The sequence below is a fragment of the Marmota marmota genome, unplaced genomic scaffold (genome assembly GCF_001458135.2).
Source record: "Marmota marmota marmota unplaced genomic scaffold, marMar, whole genome shotgun sequence".
Lineage (NCBI taxonomy): Eukaryota > Metazoa > Chordata > Mammalia > Rodentia > Sciuridae > Marmota > Marmota marmota.
This window is the reverse complement of record NW_026000020.1, coordinates 7,024,133-7,045,381: the sequence shown is the minus strand read 5'-3', so window position 1 is coordinate 7,045,381 and position 21,249 is coordinate 7,024,133. Positions and strand designations below refer to the sequence as shown.

At 53.1% G+C, this 21,249-nt stretch overlaps 2 protein-coding genes across 10 annotated transcripts in view; one reads left to right on the top strand and one right to left on the bottom strand.

The window, feature by feature from the left end:
• Positions 1-4,840, top strand: part of LOC107154142 (fumarylacetoacetate hydrolase domain-containing protein 2) — a 7,979-nt gene extending 3,139 nt beyond the window's left edge. Inside the window, exons 3-8 of the mRNA XM_015499739.2 lie at positions 504-720; positions 2,576-2,635; positions 2,892-3,054; positions 4,241-4,349; positions 4,444-4,531; positions 4,659-4,840. Of these exons, the coding sequence (XP_015355225.1) occupies positions 504-720; positions 2,576-2,635; positions 2,892-3,054; positions 4,241-4,349; positions 4,444-4,531; positions 4,659-4,721 (700 nt within the window). The 3' untranslated portion in view covers positions 4,722-4,840. The remainder of the gene's footprint in view (positions 1-503; positions 721-2,575; positions 2,636-2,891; positions 3,055-4,240; positions 4,350-4,443; positions 4,532-4,658) is intronic.
• Positions 4,841-4,944: 104 nt separating this feature from the next.
• Gpat2 (glycerol-3-phosphate acyltransferase 2, mitochondrial) overlaps positions 4,945-21,249 on the bottom strand; it is a 32,283-nt gene continuing 15,978 nt past the window's right edge. For 2 of the 9 annotated variants that reach the window (XM_048810346.1, XM_048810347.1), the window contains exons 3-23: positions 14,870-14,985; positions 14,622-14,735; positions 13,669-13,742; positions 13,156-13,260; positions 12,815-12,943; positions 10,546-10,645; positions 10,055-10,188; positions 9,649-9,748; positions 9,337-9,549; positions 8,841-8,963; positions 8,608-8,690; positions 8,154-8,272; positions 7,478-7,548; positions 7,155-7,413; positions 6,924-7,072; positions 6,687-6,764; positions 6,267-6,388; positions 6,055-6,175; positions 5,909-5,974; positions 5,606-5,661; positions 4,945-5,248 (exon numbers count right to left, since the gene is read on the bottom strand). In XM_048810346.1, the coding sequence (XP_048666303.1) occupies positions 5,023-5,248; positions 5,606-5,661; positions 5,909-5,974; positions 6,055-6,175; positions 6,267-6,388; positions 6,687-6,764; positions 6,924-7,072; positions 7,155-7,413; positions 7,478-7,548; positions 8,154-8,272; positions 8,608-8,690; positions 8,841-8,963; positions 9,337-9,549; positions 9,649-9,748; positions 10,055-10,188; positions 10,546-10,645; positions 12,815-12,943; positions 13,156-13,260; positions 13,669-13,742; positions 14,622-14,735; positions 14,870-14,932 (2,505 nt within the window). In that variant the 5' untranslated portion in view covers positions 14,933-14,985 and the 3' untranslated portion in view covers positions 4,945-5,022. Of the gene's footprint in view, positions 5,249-5,605; positions 5,662-5,908; positions 5,975-6,054; positions 6,176-6,256; positions 6,389-6,686; positions 6,765-6,923; positions 7,073-7,154; positions 7,414-7,477; positions 7,549-8,153; positions 8,273-8,607; positions 8,691-8,840; positions 8,964-9,336; positions 9,550-9,648; positions 9,749-10,054; positions 10,189-10,545; positions 10,646-12,814; positions 12,944-13,155; positions 13,261-13,668; positions 13,743-14,621; positions 14,736-14,869; positions 14,986-21,249 lie in introns of all 9 variants that reach the window. The other 7 variants (XM_048810348.1, XM_048810349.1, XM_048810351.1 and 4 more) reach the window with 7 other exon arrangements.

Sequence of the window (21,249 nt, the reverse complement as noted above, 5' to 3'; positions counted from 1 at the left end):
TATAAGAGACAGTATATATATATATATATGTATATGTGTGTATATATATATATATATATATATAAATGGTGGTGTGTGTGTATATATATATATATATTTATTTATTTATTTATTTAAGGGCATACAGTACACTATTTTGGGTACAGAAGGGTGAGAGGAAAGGTCATCAGTGAGTTGTTCTTAAGAACTGCTCAGGACATAGAGGATGTCTCCAGGGAGGGACATCATGTGACTGGAAGGGGTCACAGAGACCTTGCCACGTATTCCCATTTGTGCCTTTTGGATTCTCCGGCATGGACATGAGTTACCTAATGGGAGAAAGGAAACAAACACTGTATGAATACAGTGCTCGAAGTATTCTCGAAGGACACCTACTCTGATGGTTGATAGAGCTAGGAAATATATTTTAAAAAGCAGCCATCTGCCCTGTTGCCCCCAGTCATGGGGCAGCTCAGGATTGCAAACCTGTTCCCAACCAGCCTCTTCCTGCTTGGTCTCTACAGAGCCCTGACAGCCCCGTTGCCCGTCCTCCCACGGTCAGAGGTGACCTTCCTAGCCCCAGTCACACGGCCAGACAAGGTGGTATGTGTGGGCATGAATTATGTGGACCACTGCAAAGAACAGAACGTGCCTGTGCCCAAGGAACCCATCATCTTCAGCAAGTTTGCTAGCTCCATCGTGGGGCCCTACGATGCGGTGGTCCTCCCACCAGAGAGCCAGGTCAGTGCCTCCCCACCACCTTTGTGTCACTGGGCCAGTCACAAGGGCACATGCAACTTGCGGAAATTCTGTTACTTGATAACGCATTAGGCAGAAACTGCAGGGGATAATACTGGCCTCAGGGGGGAAAATGACATCTTTTCCTGATTGTGAAAGTAATTAAAACTAGAAAACTGTTAAAACATAGATAATATTAAAAATTAAGTCAGCATATTCCCACTGCCCAGGGCTTTTGCTATTAGTGTTTGGCTGTATTACTCCCCAGTGTCCTTTTACTCCTGAATGTGTTTACACTGTACATACATGCATGTTCTACTTAAGACTCCACCAAGGACGTTTTTCATACATACTGTTAAATATTCTCCTTGGCATATTTTAGGTTACCACATCGTTTTCTATTGTACCAGAGCCATAATTTCTTCACTGGTCACCTACTATTGGACTTGTTTCCAACTTTTAGATTTTTTGTTGTTGTTGTTGTGGTTGTTGTTGTTTTGTACTGGGAATTGAACCCAGGGGCACTTGACCACTGAGCCACATCCCCCATCATTTTTATTTTGAGAGAGGGTCTTGTTAAGTTACCCAGGCTGCCTTGAACTTGCAATTCTCCTGCCTCAGCCTCATGAGTTGCTGGAATTACAGGTATGTGCCACTGTGCCCAACTCATGACACTTTTCCAAGAATCCAGTCAGGTTTTGTCAAGGTACATCCCACATTCTAGTTCTGTGTTTTCCTCATTAAGCACTTTCTAAAATTCTACAGAGGAATTCTGTACTTCCTGTCAGGAGGCTCACATGAGGTGGTCCTACAGTGTGACTTCTTGGTTTGCTTGACATTCACTAGCTCTCTCCCCTGTGAAATGTGTTTTCCTTGTTGTAGTTCCTAAGTGATCTGTGGGTGGTAGTGTGGGACAAGTGGCTCCTCCTGGAGTCCTGGGGTCCTTACCTGCTTCATTGTAGCACATGGTTCTTGGACACCTTCTGCCTTCACTCGCTGGTGTTCTTCTCTGCAGAGGCAAAGTTGCCTCCATGCCTTTAACATCACCGTGACTTCCTGTTCTTGAGTTCTGTCCAGTTGGTTGTACTCCCTGGCTCAGATGTTCATTTTACAACCTCCTCTGGGCAGAGAGGGCCACTGTGTTGGTTCCCAGGCCCCTCATTTTTCCTTGCTTTCTGGCTGTCATTCCAGGCCCCTCTGTACTTCCTGCACCTGGAATTAACCACGTTCTCAAGGAACTGGTCCTTTTTAGTGGGGACTAGTGTTGGAGAACAGCACCTGGGAGTCCGTGCATACTGATACCAGCTTTGGTTATCACCATGAGAAATAGCAGACAATTCAGAAGGCTAAGTCCTATCTACTTTGTAATTGTATTTGCTAATTTGGGCCATGTGGAGCATTTGTTCCTATTTTATAACTCTGTATTTCTTTTTGTGAATTGCTCATTGAAGCACTTTTCCCAAGATGCTGACCTTTTTCTTATTAAATTGAGTTAATACATCATAGCATTTAGAACAAGCTAGGGTCACATATTGTCAGCAATTGTTACTTGGTATCCTCTGCTACAGGCATCGAGAGCGACTTTATGCTCAGTCCTCCAGACACTCATTGTTCTTCCTTTACACTGAGGAGTTGTGCCCATGGCCTTCGGTGCTGCCTCCGCTGCCGGAGCCTCTGTGGGTCCACAAGGCATTTCTTCCCCAGCACTTCCTGGCTCTGGTTTGTGGGGACTCTAGATGTGGACTGGCAACCAAGGCCACTGTTAGGGACCTGGGGCCTGAGGCCCAGGGCCCCTGCAGCTAGAGAGAACCATTGTACTGGTTCCCATCCCCCTCACTGCTTCTTTTCCACTCCACAGGAGGTGGACTGGGAGGTGGAGCTGGCCGTGGTCATTGGAAAGAAAGGCAAACATATCAAGGTGAAGTGGAAGAGGGGACTCACAGGCCCGACTGGAGCAGAGGCCCCAGCTTCTGTCCCTGCTAATACTGACCACACTCCCCAAAACAAGGGTGCCTGCTGTCCCTAGTAGTGGGACATGGTCAGCACCTACCTGCTTGCTGACACTGCCTTACCTACCACCTAACTTGGGATGACTGTTTTGAGATTTTTTGTTCTAGGAGTTGGTGTCACCTATGACGTAACCTCCTATCTGGCCAAATCCCCTGCCTCCATAGGCCACAGATGCCATGGCTCACGTGGCTGGCTTCACTGTGGCCCATGATGTGAGTGCTCGGGACTGGCAAATGAGACGCAATGGGAAGCAGTGGCTGCTGGGAAAAACCTTCGATACCTTCTGCCCCTTGGGCCCTGCCTTGGTTACCAAGGACAGTATAGCAGGTGGGTCCCTGGTCTTTGTACTTGGCGTCAGGAGAAAGCAGCACTCTGTGGAGGAGTGCAGGTGCAGCCACATGCGAGCCTACTTCCCTGGCCGCTGCACAGGGCAAGTGCACAGTTTCAGCCGAGGTCCCCATGGGCGTCCTTCTGAGCCCCTGGAGGGAGCACACTGTAGTGCTTGCAGAACTACATTCATGAAGTGAATCACAAAGAATAGCCCTGCAGCAATAGTGGGCCAGGCTTCCTCCAGCTGCCCCTGTCTGGACTAGAAGCAAAGCTGGCCCTTCCACATGGAAAATCACTGTGGTAAAGGCCGTTCAGCTGCGCGTGATGGTGCGCATCTGTAATTCCAGTGACTCAGGAGGCCAAGGCACGAGGATTGCAAGTTTAAGACCAAACTTAGCAACTTAGCAAGGCCCTAAGGATTACGCTGTGAGACCCGGTCTCAAAATAAAATCAAAAAAAGGACTGGGGATGTGGCTCAGTGGTTAGGCAACCTTGGGTTCAGTCCTGGTACCAAAAAAATCCTGTTCACTTTCACAGTAGAGAAGGAGAGGTAGGAGCACCAACTGGACCTCAGCCAGCCACTGTGTACACAGAGCACCACCAGCCAGGAAGGAAGGATAGGGAGCGCCAGCAGGTGGCATGGCCACGTGCGTGAGCCACTCCCAGGGCAGCAGAGCCTGCCAGCACTAGTGCAGAATCCCTGGTAAAGCTCACTTGTGTTCCAGCTGCTCTGCCTGTGGGGGGCGAGGGGGGATACAGCACACAGAGCTACCAAGAAAAATACAGGTGTGTGCTAATCAGGTGGAATAGGCTGCTGCCAGCCAGCATCAGATGACAGCAACACAGGGCTTTACTGTCCCTGCTCGAGCCGTCGCCCTGCTGTTCTGTAGATGCTGAGTCATTTTTATAGCTACAGTTGTCAGCCTCTGCTGTGGACAGATGTCCATTTAAGGCAAAAAAAAGAAAACCCAGCTGCTTTTCTCCCCCACCCCTTCACTCAACCAAGTGCCTCCTGCTTCGTGCCTGGAGTGATGGGGATGCAGGGAGCCATTTCTGCACAGGAAGTCTCAGGGTACAGTCCAAGTTAGGCACACAGAGCCCTTCACCTGGCAGGTTGAAGCTTCTGTACAGTTTCATCTTTTTGGATGTGGGAGCGACTGACCACACGGTGTTTTCGTTTCAGATCCCCACAACTTAAAGATCTGCTGCCGCGTGAACGGGGAGGTGGTCCAGAGCAGCAACACCAGCCAGATGGTGTTCAAGACGGAGGAGCTGATAGCCTGGGTCTCCCAGTAAGTGGGGGGGGCCTCCCGTCCGCACACTTGGAGTCTTAGTTGAGCCCTCCAATGCTCCTTGTCTCACCTGGCCCTTTTGCTTTTGCCCTAGGTTTGTCACTCTTTACCCAGGGGACGTCATCCTTACCGGGACCCCCCCAGGTGTTGGTGTGTTCAGGAAGCCACCTGTCTTTCTCAAGGTGAGTTAGCTAAAAGGAAGAAAGGGGGCAAGGACTGAGAAGGCTGCACAGGGTTGGCAGACTTGAGGATTGCAGGCTGTGTAGGTACATGTGCCAGAGCTGAAACCCTGGTGGCCTGCTGTTGCAGAAGGGTGACGAAGTCCAGTGTGAGATTGAAGAACTTGGCAGCATCATCAACAAGGTGGTGTGACAGCTTCCTCACGAGCTCCAGCTAAGGTGGAGCCTCTGCTGTGCCACTTGGCCCAGTGCTGCTCCTCTAGGTAGGAGGAAGGAAGGTGGAGCTCTACAATAAATTCAAGTTGAAGCTTAGCTTAGCTTCTGTTGTCTTGTCTTCTTTTCGGGCTTTTATGAGGGCAAGGTGGGAATTTTCACAGAACTGGGAAAGGAGGACATAAAAACACACACCCAAAGGATACTCTGGGATTTGGAGAATGAGGACTCGTCCATTCCCCTTGTTTATTACACCAAATGATAGAGAACCCAAGACACTGTCAAACCACAGTTTTTCTTAGTCCAGCCAGGGGTCTGCAGCCTCCTGTCTTCTGTCTCGAGGACACAGCTGGGTTGAGGCATTTTGAGATCGGGCTCTGCCTTATGGCTCTAACTGCAGATGAATTGTCGGATGAATTGCTCCAACTTGTCCTGATTGTCCCGGCTGGCAAATGTAAGGGACAGGTGAAGCTGGGGGCCTGCAGGGCTGGGCGTCTGCTGCAGCACCTAGGCCATGAGATGGGACTGTGAGTACTCCCACACGGGACTGTGCTCACAGAGCCAACAGCCACACCTGGTTCTCAGAAATCTGCAGTGAGACCTCTGGCCCCTCAGGCCTCTGTGTCTGCCTCTGTCTCTCCAGCTGCCCTCAGCACCCCACCTGGGAGTAGGGAAAGCCAGTGGTTTAGGATACCAAGATGGATAGGAAAACTGCCTCATCCTTCATCATGTCTATTCCTAGGTAAATCCCAGTGTCTACGGTGTCATCAGGGCCAGCCCTGTCAGGTGGGGGACACAGCTGGTTTCCTTTAACAGTTCTATCAGAGGTTGAAAGCAGGAGGATGGTGACACTGGCCCTCTCACCCCCAGGTCTCTGAAGGTCCAGACAGCACTGATGGCGAGGTTTGGGTCCACATACTCTAGAGAGAGGAGAAGTGAAGGCTCAGGGGGAGCCACAGGACACAGCTTTCCTCCTCTTGTTTAAGTTTAAAGAGGGAATAGCCCAGGGATAGGGCTTTGATTGGACTGAGGGGCCCTCCAAACAACAGGAGCTAAGGCCCTCTCTGTAGTCAGTTCTTGGAGTTGGGCTACCACTGCCAGCAGGGGGCAGAAGCCACCAGCAAATCCACCCCACTCGAGGAACCTGCGCTGGCTGCTAGGACTCACCAAAGATTCCCTCTTCCTGGGCCGTGGCCTGAAAGAACTGGAACAACTGCTCTGTATAGCCTGCCTCTGCAGAAGGAAGACCTAGATCCAAGTCCTGCCTGGGCAGAACCCTGCCCTGAGCACGGCAAGCACAGGGGGAGCCTTACCAGTATCTGGCAGTTGTCCCTGGCGGAGGAAGGCGGCAGCCTGTGCAAAGGCCTTGAGCAGTGGACTGAGCAGGCGGCAGAGGAAAAGGAAGAAGTCGGGGCAGCGTGACTGCTGGCTGAGCTGAAGGGGAAGAGCCCAGGGTGAGGGCAGCTACCCGCACCCCCTGCTGCCTCCCTCCTGGAGTGGCTTCTCCCAACACACCCTGAAGTACCGGCCCTCTGCCTCCTCAAAGTCATCACTGTCACTGTCAGTAAAGTCCCCACTCGGTTTCCACAGCAGCTTTGCACTCAAACGCTGACGCCCCATGTCACAGGCTGGCCGAGAGCCTGGGGTCTGGAAGCCATGAGAGCCATTAGTCCCTGGCAGGCTGGCCAGGGAGGGAGCCCCAAAGCACGCACAGGCCAGGGCAGAAGGTGTGAAGGGGACCCCAACATTACACACAACCAGTTCTGTCATGACACTCGTGGGCCCAGGGCAGGTGCAGTGGAGTCAGGCTCCCTTGTGCGCTGGGCCATTGGGCAGCCCACTCCCACAGCACACAGCACAGAGGAGTCTGGGGCATCTGGTACTTGGAGAGGCTGGAGCAAGCCAGGCCCCACACAGGGACTCTGCCTCCAGCTGCCACACCTACCTCCTCAGCGACCAGGAGCCCACACTGAATGAGCCGGTCCAGCACTTCCTGACAGTAACAGTAGGAAGACTGGCAGGGCTGAGGAGAGATGGACACCTGTGTGACCCCAGGAAAGCCAGGGGCCTAGCCAGAGATAGGGCAAGGCCACAACTACTACTACCACAGAAGGGTGCAGGATAGGGCTGGGCCATCTCCAACAACCCAGGAGGGGCCCAGGACCCCATGGGCAGGTCTGACCTGCAGCAGCAACAGGTCCTGTGGCAACAAGTGCAGCAGCAGCAGGATCTGGCGGTGGAGTTCACTCTGGCTTAGCAGCTCTATGCCCTGAAGTTCCCAGGGCCCCTCGGGTGGCACTCTGCCTGCCAGCAGCCCACGCACAGCACAGGCTGGTGGATGCAGGGGAGAGTGAATGGAAAGGTCCCCTCACCCTGCACTCACACCCTACCCACTCGCACCCTCGGGACTCACCACCCACAGCCTCGCTCAGGAAGGCAGGCAGTAGCTCTGCACTCAGGCGTGCCAGGTGTGTGAGGCCTGGACCAGGCCGTGGTACCACCACCAAGTCCCCACGGTGGATGCGCAACAGGATCACGTGTGCCCGCAGCAGGCTCAGCGTGTGTTGCACCAAGCACCGCAGCTGCCCTGAGAAGCCCACGTCAAAGCCACGCAGCAGCGTCTCCTCTGTCAGCCAGGAGAACTCCCCCAGGAGTTGTGACAGGACCACACCCTATGGGACACAACAGAGCTGAGCAGGAGAGCTGGCCACCAGGCCTCACCACCCTGGCTCCTACCTTCTGGTGCTTGAACAGCAGCAGTGTCGCCATGATGGCTGTGCTCATCACTGCCGAGCTGGCCACGCTGGCTGGGGACAGAGGCAGGTGCTGGTCAAGGGCCTGATCTCCCTGTCATCTGGCAAGTCTTCCCAGCCACACAACACAGCTCCACCCCAGCAGGGGAGCAGGACTGGAGAACTGGCCCTGGTCACACGTATGCAAAGCCAGGCCTAGGGCTCGGGGCCTGCCTGGGTCTGTAAGGCCTGGTGGGGCTGGGGGTAACAAGGGACCTCTGCAAGTATGTGACTCTGTAGGCACTGGTAAGCCCCTTACATGTACCACTCCATTCAGATGTCCTTACCATTTGTAGCTAAAGGCTATAAGGTAAAGGGACACTATGAGTCTAAAGCAGGCAGGTAGGACTTGATGTAGTGGCCACAGCTGGGCATGTGCCTTTATGCTGCACATGCTTAGTGCAGGTGGCAGCCTGTGTGCACTCAGCTACTGCCCAGCTGCCCTGCACCTTGGGCAAGGGCAGGATCCATTCTTCTTCACGTGTCCCAAGTATGCCACCAAAGGTTAGTGGGTCAGGTGCAGACATGAATTTGAAACAGGAGTCCCTGATGACTGGTCAACCCAGAGAGAAGGGACTGTGTAGGACCTTCCCCAAAGGCCGGCACCCAGTTCCCCTCACCATGCAGGATATGCCGGCTCAGTCGCCTGACCAGGAGCTGGTCCTCTTCCTTGAAGGCCAGGAGGGGCCCAGTTGTTGGGGTCCACTCCTGTTCCTTCTCTGTGTCTGGGACAACAGTGCTGGACAGACACACAAACCAAAGAATGAAGGGACCAAATCTAAAAACAGGCATGTTTGGGAAGCCCAGAGCATTCACCTAAGGTGTTCACCCAGCCCTGCCCTGCCCAGCCCAGCCCAGCCCAGGCGACGGCTCCTGTAACCCCCACCCTTTCCAGGCCTGTGGGCCATGTGCCTCACTCAGACCATAGGCAAGTATCTGGAATTATCCATGACCCCATGCTGCATGTGAGGCAGGGGTGCTGACATGCCTGTGTGAGTGGGGTGAGAGAGGGTTCCACTTCAAAAGCTGGACGGTTGCCTGTGGGGCCCTGAAACCCACACACCCCTGTCCTACCACTGGCCCAGCACGACGGGCTGCAGCAGGTGCTCCAGGGTCTGCCTGCCGCTCCAACAGCTCCTGGCATTGATGGTGTACTCCTGCCAGGACAAGACTCTCAGGTGACCTGCTCTAGCCACAGGAAACCTGCATAGACCACTGAGGCAGGAGAGGCTCTCCCTCAATGGCTTTGAGGGCCAGGGTGCCAAAAGCCATAGTAGACTTTCATCCTTGCCCAGTTAGCTACATACCTGCAGGGAGAAGGGCTGGGCAAGGTGCACCCGGACACAGACCCTGTGGAGGCAGCCCCAGGAGCTGCGCAGTCTCTGCAGGACAGCCAGAGCTCCCCTCCACAGCCCCAGGGGGCTGGAGGCCTGTGGGGAGGAGAGGCTGAGCACCTGGCTTGCTGGGGACACTATTCTCAGGCAGGTCTCAGGGCTGCCTACTCTGTCCTGCTCTCCAGAGATGCCCTCTGCTCCCAGCCTGTAACTTTATCTCAAGTCCAACCTCATGCAAGCATGACCTTGCCCTCTCCACGCTCCCATTTTCTCATCCATGAAACAACCCTAAGGGGGTTTTTCAAGAATGAAATGAGATGATATAATAGCTGTGATACCTGCTACAGAACGATACACCTCACACCCTACTTGGACCCCAGCCCTAAGGGTGACTCAGCCACGGGACACAACATTATGCCTGTCTGGAGATGGTGTCCACTTGGAATCCCAAAGGGCAGGAGGGTCTCACTTGATGCATGTCACAGGATATATCTGGAACCAGGTCGTAGGTAATGGCCACTGGCACCAGCATAGCATCTGGGACAGTACCCACATGGACCGCCTGCACCACTGTTCCTAGCCAGGCCTGGCCTAGGGCTGACAGCCGTGGCCCTGGAGCTCCAGGAGGCTCCTCCAGGAAGATGAGCAGGGGCTGCCCACTGACCAGCAGTTGCTCCATGACCTGGGAAAGGAGGGAGGGGGAGGCAGGTGTCAGGGCAAGAGCAGAAACAGAGCCCTATTCCCTTGGCCTGGCTTACATATGACCAATGGGGGCACTTACCGCATGGACCACAGCCCTTGCAAGGATCCCTTTGGAACTGTCTAGAGAGAGGTTGGCCTCTGGGGGCAAGAAAAGCCCCCCAAGATTCCTCAGCAGGGCTCTGTGGGGCACAGAAGAGCCGATGATAGAAGGGGCTCCAGAGATGGGACTAAGCTGGAGGCTAGTGAGAGCCTGTCTCACCCAAAGCCAGCCTATGCCCTGTCTGAACGTACTGAGGCAGCCATGGCCCTGAAGCCCATAGCTGACCCTCCATCTGTGACCCACAGGATGGACTGCCATATGGCTGGGAGCAAGGGTCCTGGAAGGGGGCCTTTGGGGAGCTGCTGTCAGCATATGCCCCTCCCCAGATACCCTTCCCCAGCCTGGGACTTCTCCCATATGTGACTGGGGGACACATGGCTCTTACCTGAGAGCAGGAGAGCAGGCACGGGAGTCCCAAGCCACACGGAGCACACCCAGGCCCTGGGAGAGCAGCACAAAAGGCAGCAATATTCCATCCAGGATCGACTTGTGAGTAGAGAGGAAGACCAGCGGAGACCCCTGCTCCAGGGAGAGCCAGAGGGAAATGCCCACCCGCTCCCACCCTGACTTCACAGGAAGCCAAACCCCATCACCTGCAAATTCAAGGAGCCCCAGTGGGAGAGGAATCAGCGGAAGAGCTCCTCCCCTGAGTACATTTCCCAAAACTTTTAAGGTAATGCACTGATGTCATGGTTGTTAAGACCATGATGAAAAGACGTTAGGAGCGGGCCCCCTGGGAGCGGGACCGTGAGACTACAAGGGAAGGTCGCTGGAGAGCAGTGGATTTTTCCCACCACATGATGGGGCTGGTCCGGACTTCAGGGCTCTGCCTCGCCCCTGCCCCTGCATCTCACCCCAGTGTGGGCTGGGCCTTACCGCCTGGGCGGCCTTATGGACCATCTTCATCTGGCCCTTGTGGAGCTGGATGTTCAGGAAGAGGCAGTTCAGGACCCGCAGCAGCACCCAGCTGAACAGCCTGGGAAGTGACGCCCAGCCTGAGATGCAGCAGGGGTCGCCTGACACAAGGCTCAACCCACAACACCTCAGAGGGCTGCCTAGAACTCCTCTGAGCCAGGCACTACCACTGTCCTCATTTTACAGAAGAGGAAAGTGAGGCCCAGAGAGGCTGCATTCTGCTTAGTGGTAAAGATGCAAAGGAGTGGGTGCCAGGTGCCACACCCGGCCCTCAGAGGCATCAATACTCTCACAAGTCCTCATAGTGAAACTGGCTCACGTCAGATTCACAGCCATCTGCCTCCATTCACCCAAAGAAGACCAAGACCCAGATTTTCTCCAGGTAGAGCCCAGTCTGTCTCTGAAAACTACAGGAAAGGTGGAATAATGTGGGGGTAGTGATACAAAAGGAAAGGGCATCACCACGAGGGCAAACTGGTGGGAAGCAGTTTGTGCAGAGGCTGCTGGGAAACCAGCTTTAACTGAGGACAGAAGTGTAGCAGCAGGTGGCAGGAAGGTGTGGTGAACAAGCAGAACTCTCTGCCCAATGGCTTCTCTTTCTCTACAAGGCAGGACGCAGGATGTCCACTGGCAGTGGCTGATCTCCTGAGAAGGAACAACCTGGTGGGAACCGTTGAGAGTGCCAAATGCACCTGCAGATGCATACTGATGGAGGAACCAGTCACCAGGTGTTTCCCCAGCACCATCCGACTGCTCAGGGGCAGAGGGAAGGCGGGCAGCAGGGCTGCGCCCAGAGACTCTTTCACAAAGTCATTATTATCATGACAGGGGTGGAATCTAAGCTGGGCCAAGAGGGAGGTGGCCAGAGTAAAGGTGGTCATGTCTAGGAACTGTCACAGTGCAGGGTTTGTCAAGGTCACCAACGGGCCTCTGCTTACTCAGTACTTAAGACAACGAAGTCTGACATACACAACCCTAAGCCCTTTCCCTCAGGGACTCACTCATCCCCTGGCTTTAAACACCAATTGTATGTTAAGATCTGCACACGTGCGTCCCTAGCCCCAGTCTTTCTTCTGAGCTCTAGACCCATCTATGCAACTGCATCCTCAGTCAGGAGCTGGAACTTTTTAAGTCTAAAATATCCTTCCTGGGCCAACTCCCTTCTCCCCAAGCCTATCCCACTCTGTACGTACCACCAGGTTCTAGGGTACAGGTGGCTCCCCTATGATTTCTCCCTTTTCCCCCTCCCTGCCCACAGTCCCATCACCCAATCCATCAGTGAGTCCCATTATTAGCACCTTGATCTCCTGATCCACATTTTCCAACCTCTACTGTCCATCACAACTCACCTGGACTAGCTGCTCTCCCAGTGCTCTTCTGGTCTCTACTTGAAACCCACCTCATCACACTGCCACTCCTTGCTTAATACCTTTGAACTGGTTTTCGCTGCACTTAGAGATCCCACCTGAACTTCCATGGCCCTGAATGATCTGGTTATTTCTGCCTTTCAAAGTCATCTCTAGCTGCTCTCCCCCTTTATTTGCTGGCTTCCAGCCACATCAGCTTCTTGAGCAACACAACCCTTTCCTGGTCAGGGGCTTGCTAGTGCTATTCCCTCAGCAAAACTGTCTCCCCCAACTTCACTTCTGTACCCTAAAAGTCAGCTTCCTTTTCCCCTTTTTTGTCCTGCCATACAAGCCTCCTCCTGCTCTGAGCAGTCTCTGTCTCAGCCCCTTCCTTTTTACAGCTGTGTCTCTGTTCACCCCTCCAGTGAACAGAGTGGTGGTGACTGAGCCAGAACAGAAAGCAGAGACCACCAGTGACCTTGACAAACACTGCACTATGACAGTTCCTAGACATGACCACCTTTACTCTGGCCACCTCCCTCTTGGCCCAGCTTAGATTCCACCCCTGTCATGATAATAATGACTTTGTGAAAGAGTCTCTGGGCACAGCCCTGCTGCCCGCCTTCCCTCTGCCCCTGAGCAGTCGGATGGTGCTGGGGAAACACCTGATGACTGGTTCCTCCATCTCACTCCTTCCTTCTTACAGTTGTGTCTCTATTCACCCCTCTAGTCCCAGTGTCCTGCATCTAACAGGCACACAGAACTGCACTGCATGAGGGTGGGGCAGGGAGGCACCTGGTGACAGCAGGCTGCAGCCCACTCAGAAAAATATCGTCCAGCTCTTGCCCCAGCCCAGGGACAAGTGCCCTTCAGTTCAGAGTTACCTGAGTAGGAAGGGGCGGGGTGGAGCCTGGATATGGCCCAGGATGCGCTGAACCTCCTTCTCCACAAGGTCTGGCGTCTGGCCTTCCCCGGCCCCTCCCGGTGCCCTCCCTGAGAGGAGGTTCTGTACCCTGTGGGTGCAGGGCAATGGTGCTAGGGTGAGGCAGGCAGCAGACTGCCTCCCCAGGACTTGGCTGCAGGCTTCACTCTCCCTCCTTGAGAAGAGGCCCAGGCAAAGACAGCACTCTAGAAGCCTGGCCCCAGCCAGTCCTCTCAGCCAGCCCTCTCAGCCGCCCCTTTAGAGATCCAGAAGTGCCAGGCCACCCCCACCCTGCCTCCTCACCCACTGCTTTCCATGATCTTCTGTGAGGCATCCTGGCAGGGGGGGATGTGCTGCTCTAGGGACCACAGGAAATAGCAGAGCCTGCGAACCAGCCAGCCTCGAAACCTGGGCACAGACCCCAGAGCAAGGGAGACAGTGATTCAGAGAAGGCCGCCCACAGGGCCCACAAGGGGCTATGCCTCAGAAAGCCATCACACCAAACCAGTCCCTTGTTCCCAAGACACTGAGCATGGCTTATCGCAAAGCAGGGAGAACAGACCACCTCTCTGTGCCCTAGTCCCAGCCCTCTCCCCACCAAGAGGAGCACAAGTTCAAAGCCTGACGCCCAGTGGGCAATCCACACATGCTCACAGGAGGAGCTGCGAGCGTGCTCACCTGCCTCTCCCTACTATGGGCATGAGGCGCTGGACAGGGACCATTCTTTTTCCATCACAGGAATAAAATGGCACTTTATAACAAAGCAGGACCCAGCAACCCTCCACCAAAAGAACCCTGGCCACCCCCAGCTCTGACCTGGTGTTCTCCTCCTTCACTAGGATCACGTTGCAGAAGCCCAAATCCATTATGCTTCTGTGGAAGAGGGACTCCTGCCCAAGGGGGGCAGGGACAGCATGTACTGGAGGGCCTTTTCATGGGCCAAGGAGTTCCTGCCCAGCCCCTTTAAGTGGCCCTTCAATTCTACCAGGAGAAAGAATTACAGCACAGCATCTTCCAAAAGACATTTGACCCAGATCCAGATGCTGGCTCAGGAAGAAGGGTTCTATGCTCAAAACAGAAGTGCTGTATCCTATATGGAATTGCTGTCCTAGAGAGCAGCGTATCAAAAGTCTGGGAGAGCCGGGTACACTGCTGCACACCTGTAATGCCTGCAGCTTGGGAGGCTGAAGCAGGAGGATCATGAGTTCAGAGCCAGCCTCAGCAACAGCAAGGCGCTAAGCAACTCAGTGAGACCCTGTCTCTAAATAAAATACAAATAGGGCTGGGGATGTGACTCAGTGGACAAGTGCCCCTGGGCTCAATCCCCAGTGCCCCCACCCCCAAAAATGTCTGGGACAAGTTCTCTCATCAACATCAGAGGGACATGTGCCCTGGATCTTTGTTGGAATTGCAGGCCCCTCAGCACCAGCACATAGCATGGGTGCACAAGAGGGCTTCAACCATGTGCCGGAGCCTGGGGAAGTCTGAGTTAACGGTGTCCCCACAGTACTCATGCAGATGTGGCTAGAAACCAGCCCTCTAGGCACACCCTGTATTCCCTTTGGCCCCTCTGGCCTGGGAACCAACCATAGCCCAACAACACACCCAATACCAGTGCCTTCATTCCCTGAAAGACAAAAGCAGAGGTGTGGGGCAGAGAAGGGCCATGCTTGGAAAGGCATAAAAAAAGCAGCTTCCCAGGACCACAGCTCCCAGAACCAAGCTAACCTGAGCTTCCTAGGGTGGGGCCCAACCTGACCAACACTTACCCAGCTCTTGGGGGTGCAGGTCTGGCAGCAGCGACCCACAAAAGGACGATACTTCCCTAGAAATGGGGTGACAGCCTCCAGCTTCATCCCAAAGCCTGAGGACCACAGGCTGGTCTGGAAAAGGGCCACAGGGAGAGGTGAAAGGACTTAAGATCCTTGGCAGGGGAAGGAAGACACTAGGAATTAGGGACACAGGAGGGGAAGTAGGAGGGCAGAGGGTATCATGAGAATGAGAGGGACCACACTACCTCCTGGCCATTATGGCTGCTCCTCTGCTGGACTGGGGATCTGGATTTCAACATGGTGGTCATGAGGGTCTACAAGATCTGAGAACCAGCCACCTTTCTTCCCGTAGGAACCTGACCTATGGGAAGGTGAGAAGACAGAACCATATGGAATCTGAGCCATAACCCAGGAGCTCCTGAGGTGACTGCAAGGTCCTACCCCAGAACAGAAAGACAACATCCAGGAGAGCAGCAGTGAGGAGGAACCATACTGGAAGCTAGGAGTTCGCTCAGTTCAAAGACCCGTCTGTCCTTTAAACATCTCCCAGTGTCTAGATCAGGTCCCTCTCAGATCAATATGAGAGGCATTGATTGTCTTACCATCAACACCTACCCTGCCATCACCTAGAACTGACCAGGCCTGTACTGGAGACGGAGACTGCTACTGTGCAGAGAGAAAGTGCAGGACTGGATTGGCAGGACAGGGCATGGGACTGCCAATAGGAACATAATCATCGCCACAAGGGCACCAGGTCCTGCTTTCCTGCTCTTCCCCTCTCTGCCAGAAGACAGCTCTTTATCTACTCAATCATTACAGGAATGTGACTGGCTACTAGATGACGGACAGCAGTGGACTTTAGAACAAAGAAATGGTGCACAGACCCATTCACAAGGAAAACTCATCCAGCTGGGTAGGAAACAGATATTTCCACAATCAAACCTGTCTCATATGGCACAGAAGACATCAAATGGTAGACAACAGACCCCTCAAACTAGCAAATGTCTAGGTTGCATAATATAGCAACGAACCCCTCCTGGCCCAAAAACTGGACCCTAAAATTCCCTCTACCCTTGGGACCAGGGTTGTGGCTCAGGGGTAGAGTGCTTGCCTGGTATGCATCAAGCACTGTGTTAAGTCCCTGGCACCACATAAAAAAGATAAAAACAAATAAAATAAAGGCATCGTGTCCATCTACAACTTAAAAAAAAAAATCCCTCTACCCTGATCTCTCACTATGCCCCTAATTATCTATACTCCTCACCCTAAAATACTATGAACATGCCAGTGTGGGAGTGCCCTCCCCTTCCTGCCACCCACAGAATTCTTCCCATGGCTTAAGTTCATGATGCCTTGGAAATACTCTAGGTCTCCCTTTCCTCCTTGAGTTGCCCAGTCCAAACTTGCTGGTCAAAGAGCCATGTCAAGCCCTCTTCCAAGGCTCAGGTTTCACTTCTCATCATCTCCAAGTGTCCTGAGGCAAGGGCTGAAACTATGTCTTCGGTGCGGCCACCATCACTCTGCAGGAAGGAGGAGCTCGATGACCGTGCCTTCCTCTCCAGGGATTCCTCAAGCTCTCCCCTTCTCTGCCCAGTTATACAACTCAGAGAAACAAAGCCAAGCGACAGGGTCATGCTTCCCACAGTGCACAGGTTCTGGGGGACCCATCTCAAATGCACTCCATTTCAAAACTGTACTCACAGCCCCATTTACAGAAAGCTGGCACAGTGAGACTCCAAGCCAAAGCTGCACTTTGGGAAGTCCTGATTCCTTGCAAGGAGGATATCTACATCCCCCCAGCCTCAAACTACTCCCATTCTCAAAATCTAACCACACTACACCTGTGCTAATCCTAAAAGGGTGGTGTAAAAGACAAGGGCAAGGGGTAACTTCCATCTGCCAATTAAGTCAGCTCACACAATCCAGGGCAATTCTGGGATATATCTTTCTAGGACCCAAGGTCTCAAAATGGGAACTATGGGTTGGGCACAGGAGTCCACCCCCTATAATCCCAGTACTCAAGATGCTGAAGCAAGAAGATCCAAAGTTTGAGGTCAGCCTGAGCCTATCTAGCTAGGCTCTGACACAAAATAAGATTAAGGAAAAAAATTGGGTCTGGCATGGGGGAAAACACCTGTAATTCCAGAGGCTGGGGTAGCTGAGGCAGGAGGATCGCAAGTTCAAAGCCAGCCTCAGCAACTTAACAAGACCCTGTCTCAAAACTTAAATTTTAAAAAGCTGAGGACATGATTCAGTGGATAAAAGCCTGTGGGTTCAATCCCTAGTACAAAAAAAAGGAAAAGAAAGAAATTGGAGCCTTCTGCAGCTCCTGCCCTATGCCCCCTCCCCAGGACACCTACAGCAGAGGTTGCAAGCTGCATCCCAAGGGGCAAATGCAGTTCTCTCATATCTATTTTCTCTGGCTACATAATGCTCTAAACCATTATGAATTAGGGCCAACGTTTGATATATAAAATCAGGGTTTCCAGACGCTGCTGCTGTAAAAATAATGTTCAATTAGACATCTCTGAGCATGTAACCCACTGGGCCTTGGCTGGAAGCAGCCCAGAGGCCACTGTCTCTTCTGCTCAGCAGCCCAAGCCCTCTCGCCCGCCACCACATGTATCATGCGCACATCTGAGAACGCAGACCGGGATCAAAGCAGAGTCCAGGACGTTCGCGCCCTTCCAAGTACCGCGAGAGAGCTGATTTCGCGAGGCAAGGCTCCAACGCGGCCTCTACACCCCGAGCGCCCCTCGGCGCTCAAGGTCTCGCAGACCCACGGCAACGCTCCCTGAGCTGCCCCAAGGACACCCGGTCGTCCTGGGGTGCCACAGGCCGAGGAGGGAGCAAACAGCCCTCCGGCGCCACCCGCTGCCACAATTACCCTGAGGGGCTCCTCTGCGCCTCAGGCCCACGTGGCCTGCGCTCCACTCAGTCCTCTGCCCCGCTGTTGCCAGGCCCAATTCCCTGCCTAGAGCCAGATCTGAGTGGCCCAGCCCGTAAACAGCCCCCCTACTCTCACCTCACACCCTCCACCAACTCCCGCCAAAGCAGCAAAGCGGCGAGGCAGCCAAAGGCGACGACGTGCCGTCTTACAGGCAGTCCTGGGAGCCAATTGGGACGCGCGCCGGGCCTGAAGCCCCGCCTCACCTGTGAATCCCGCCCCCCACGCGCTGCACTGGGCGCAGCCACGTGCCGACTCTCTGGGCGGGGCCTGCAGACGCTGGCGGCAGTCAGGCCCGTGTGCAGCTGCGGTGCCTGGCCCTTGTTGCCGTCCCAGACAGGCCGCACCAGCCCCTACAGACCCCCAAGATGTATGCGAGACCCGAGGCACCCAAAGATTGGACGAGGACTCAAGGGTGGGCAGAGTCCACCCTTGAGGACAGAAGTTCTCGGGGTGTACCCCCCACCAAGCTGGAGCTCAGGCTCTAGCGAAATCCAAAGCTGGGGACACATAGGAGAGCGCCGGGCACTGTGGGCACACTGTGACCCCGTGGCTCAGGAGGCTGGGCAGGACTGCAAGTTCAAGAGCAGCCCTGGCAACTTACAGAGATCCTGTCTCCAAATACAAAAGGAAAGGGCTGTGAATGGAGCTCCGTGGAGAGCACAAAAAGTACCTGGCGTGCTGGAGGCCCAGGTGGAATCGCAAATCCCACAGAAAATAAAGAGTTGCGAAGTAGCTCCTTGGTTAGGCACCCTGGATTCAACTCCCGGTACCTGCCCTCCCCTCCCCGCCAAAAAACAAGAGAGAGGCCAACAAGTCAGGCCTGCCACATACTCAGGGACCTTCTGCAACCACAGAAGGTTGCTTAGTTAACACCCCTTTCTGTGTCAGCCCTGAGCCCCGTGTGAATGAAGACCTGATGGGCTCACTGATCTTTTGACTGTTCCCAGAAGTCACCTGGAGAGCAGCAAGTGGTAGACATGCAATATAGAATAAGGAGGGGACGACTATGCTTTCTTCCTGCACCGCCGGCCTTCCCCGAGAGCCCACTTGACTTGCAGAAGATTGCACAGTTTCAGAACATTGTGACCCTACGTGGGAGTCTGGCCAGGCCCCAGATACAGGAACCAGCACCCATCCCACCACTGCTGAAGGGATTGCCCAGCCTTCCCTCCAGGAAGCCACCTCTCCCCGTTTTTGTGCCATGAATGTGATGGTAGGCCTTTTGCTGTACATCATCTGGAAAAAAGGACCTCACCTGGCATTAGACTGTGCAGAGGGACTCTTGCCCCTTTCTCTGGGGATAACCAGGGGGTGAGGAAAATGAGATGTCATGGTTATTTTTAGGTGTCAACTTGACTGGGTTAAGGATGCCCAGATAGCTGGTAAAGCATGATTTATGGTATCTATGAGGGTGTTTCTGAAAGAGCCTGGCATTTGAATTAGTGGACTAAGGAAGACCAACCCCTTACCCCATCTGGGCAGGCACTATCCAGTCAGTTGAAGGCCCAGACAGAACAAAAAAGCAGAGAAAAGGTAAATCCATGCTCCCTCTGTTCTGGGGTTGGGACACCCACTTTTTCTTGAACAACACAGGAGACATGCTCAAGGGCCCCTTTTGGAAATACCCCTTCTAGCCACCCCCAGGAGCTCTGAGCACAGCCACCCGGTGGTCCTCTGGTTCCCTCTCATATGTCTACTGCTTGTATCTGCTTGATCTTGCTCTTCTGTAAGGTAACTGTTGGTGATGCTCCATGTTGCTATCCCTTCCATTATTCCAGAATCTTCCATAAAGTCTTTTTAAACATTGCAGGAAACCACAGCTAAGAACACAGGGGTAGAGTTTGGGTGCTGATGGCAGGAGAAATCAATGCTAGATGCTGCCCACAAATGCCCAGTACACAGGCCATCTTCCCCTGGACAGGACGAGCTCCTAGAGGAGACACTGGGATAGGAGGCAGGGCCTGAAGCCCTTCTATAAAACTGGGATCCTATGAAGACCAGGGATGGGGTGGAAAAATTGATGGGTTGGTGGCCTGAAGGAGGAAGCCACTAGGCTCTGAGCTCTAGCTTCCACGCCCACATCTTTATCAACAACTTCCATGATGGCCTAGAGGTTAGATTTAGCCTGATATCAAATGTCACAAAACAATAAACAAGAGCACAGCAATAAAGGGGGGATCCGCCTTCTAGCAGATGTCAATGAACAGAGTTAGGATTCCAAGAGATTTTGAGAAAAGAAGAATATGACCCAAGTGAGGCCCAATCTGAGTCTCTGATACCTGGGGACAGTTTAGTAGAGTGGGCAGAGAACTTCTTGTTGGGGTCTCTGTCCAATGAGACTCTTTACTTTGCAATGATTTCAACTCAAGGAAGCAGAAGTCAAAAGATGATGTAATGACTGTCAGGTTCAGGCCTGGTGTTTTCAAGCAGTGGTACTGCTTGTATCTGCTTGATCTTGCTCTTCCTGAAGACACTCTCCAATAAAAAGAGAACTGACAGCAGCCCAAACTCACCCCCACCCTTCTTAGTAGCCTCAGCAGAAAGAAATTTCTATCCCTGAACATCCAAATGAAAGCCCCAGGGAAGACTCTGATTGGTCCTGCTAAGAGGATCTGCCATCGTCTGGACCAATCATGTTTCTAGGGGGTGTGGTATTTGGAGCCATGTTGGTTGTCTTGGCCCAGACCACTGCCACCTCTCCTGAGTTCAGCAAGCTGGTACCATGACTGACCACCCCAGCAGGAGTGGAGTATGGAAGCCTTGGTTCCCTCGGGAAAGGGACAAACACCACGTTTGCTACAGCGTCTGATGCTGACTTTCCAACTCTAGACTGGGGCTGATGACCTGCTTCTTGCTATGTCCCAGGGCCCAGCAGAAAAGATGCCACACTGTGGACTCTTGATAAGTGTTTGTCAGGAGGTAACTGCCTTCTGGCTGGACTTCGGTTCTCCATTTCTTTTGTCCAGGGGTGATAATTGGCCTGCTTACTTCACAAATTGAGTGGGGCTCAGTATGGTCACAGAGTGGGCAGGCTTGCTCATGGTCGCACAACAATGTGAATGGACTTACACGACTGAACTATGTAACAATGGCTAAGGCACAAATTTTATGTCATATGTGTTTTACCACAATTTAAATGGCAAGCCATGCATGGTAGCGCATGCCTGTAATCCCAGCGACTTGAGAGGCTGAGGCAAAAGGATGGCAAGTTTGAGGCTAGCCTGGGCAACTTAGTGAGACCCTGTCTCAAAATAAAAAATAAAATAAAGGGACTGTGGATGTTGCTCAATGGGAGAGCAGCCCTGGGTTCAATCCCCAGTATCGCTGCATAAATACATGTCACAAGGTATGACCTTCCACCTAACCAGTAGGCAGAATCCTGAGATGAGCCCCAATTATACAACCTTTATATATTCCCCACCATTTAGTGTGGGCAGGTCCTATAACTTGTTTCTGATCCATAGAGAATGTCAAAGTCGACACTATACTACATAGAAAAGGTGAATGGAATTTGCTGATGTCATTAAAGCCCCTAGTCAGTTGACTTTAAGTTAATCAAAAGAGAGATCATCCCAGGTGGATCCAACCAATCAGAAGAGCCAGTTTAAAAAAAAATATATATATATATATATATATATATATATATATATATGAAGCTGTCTCTTATACACATCT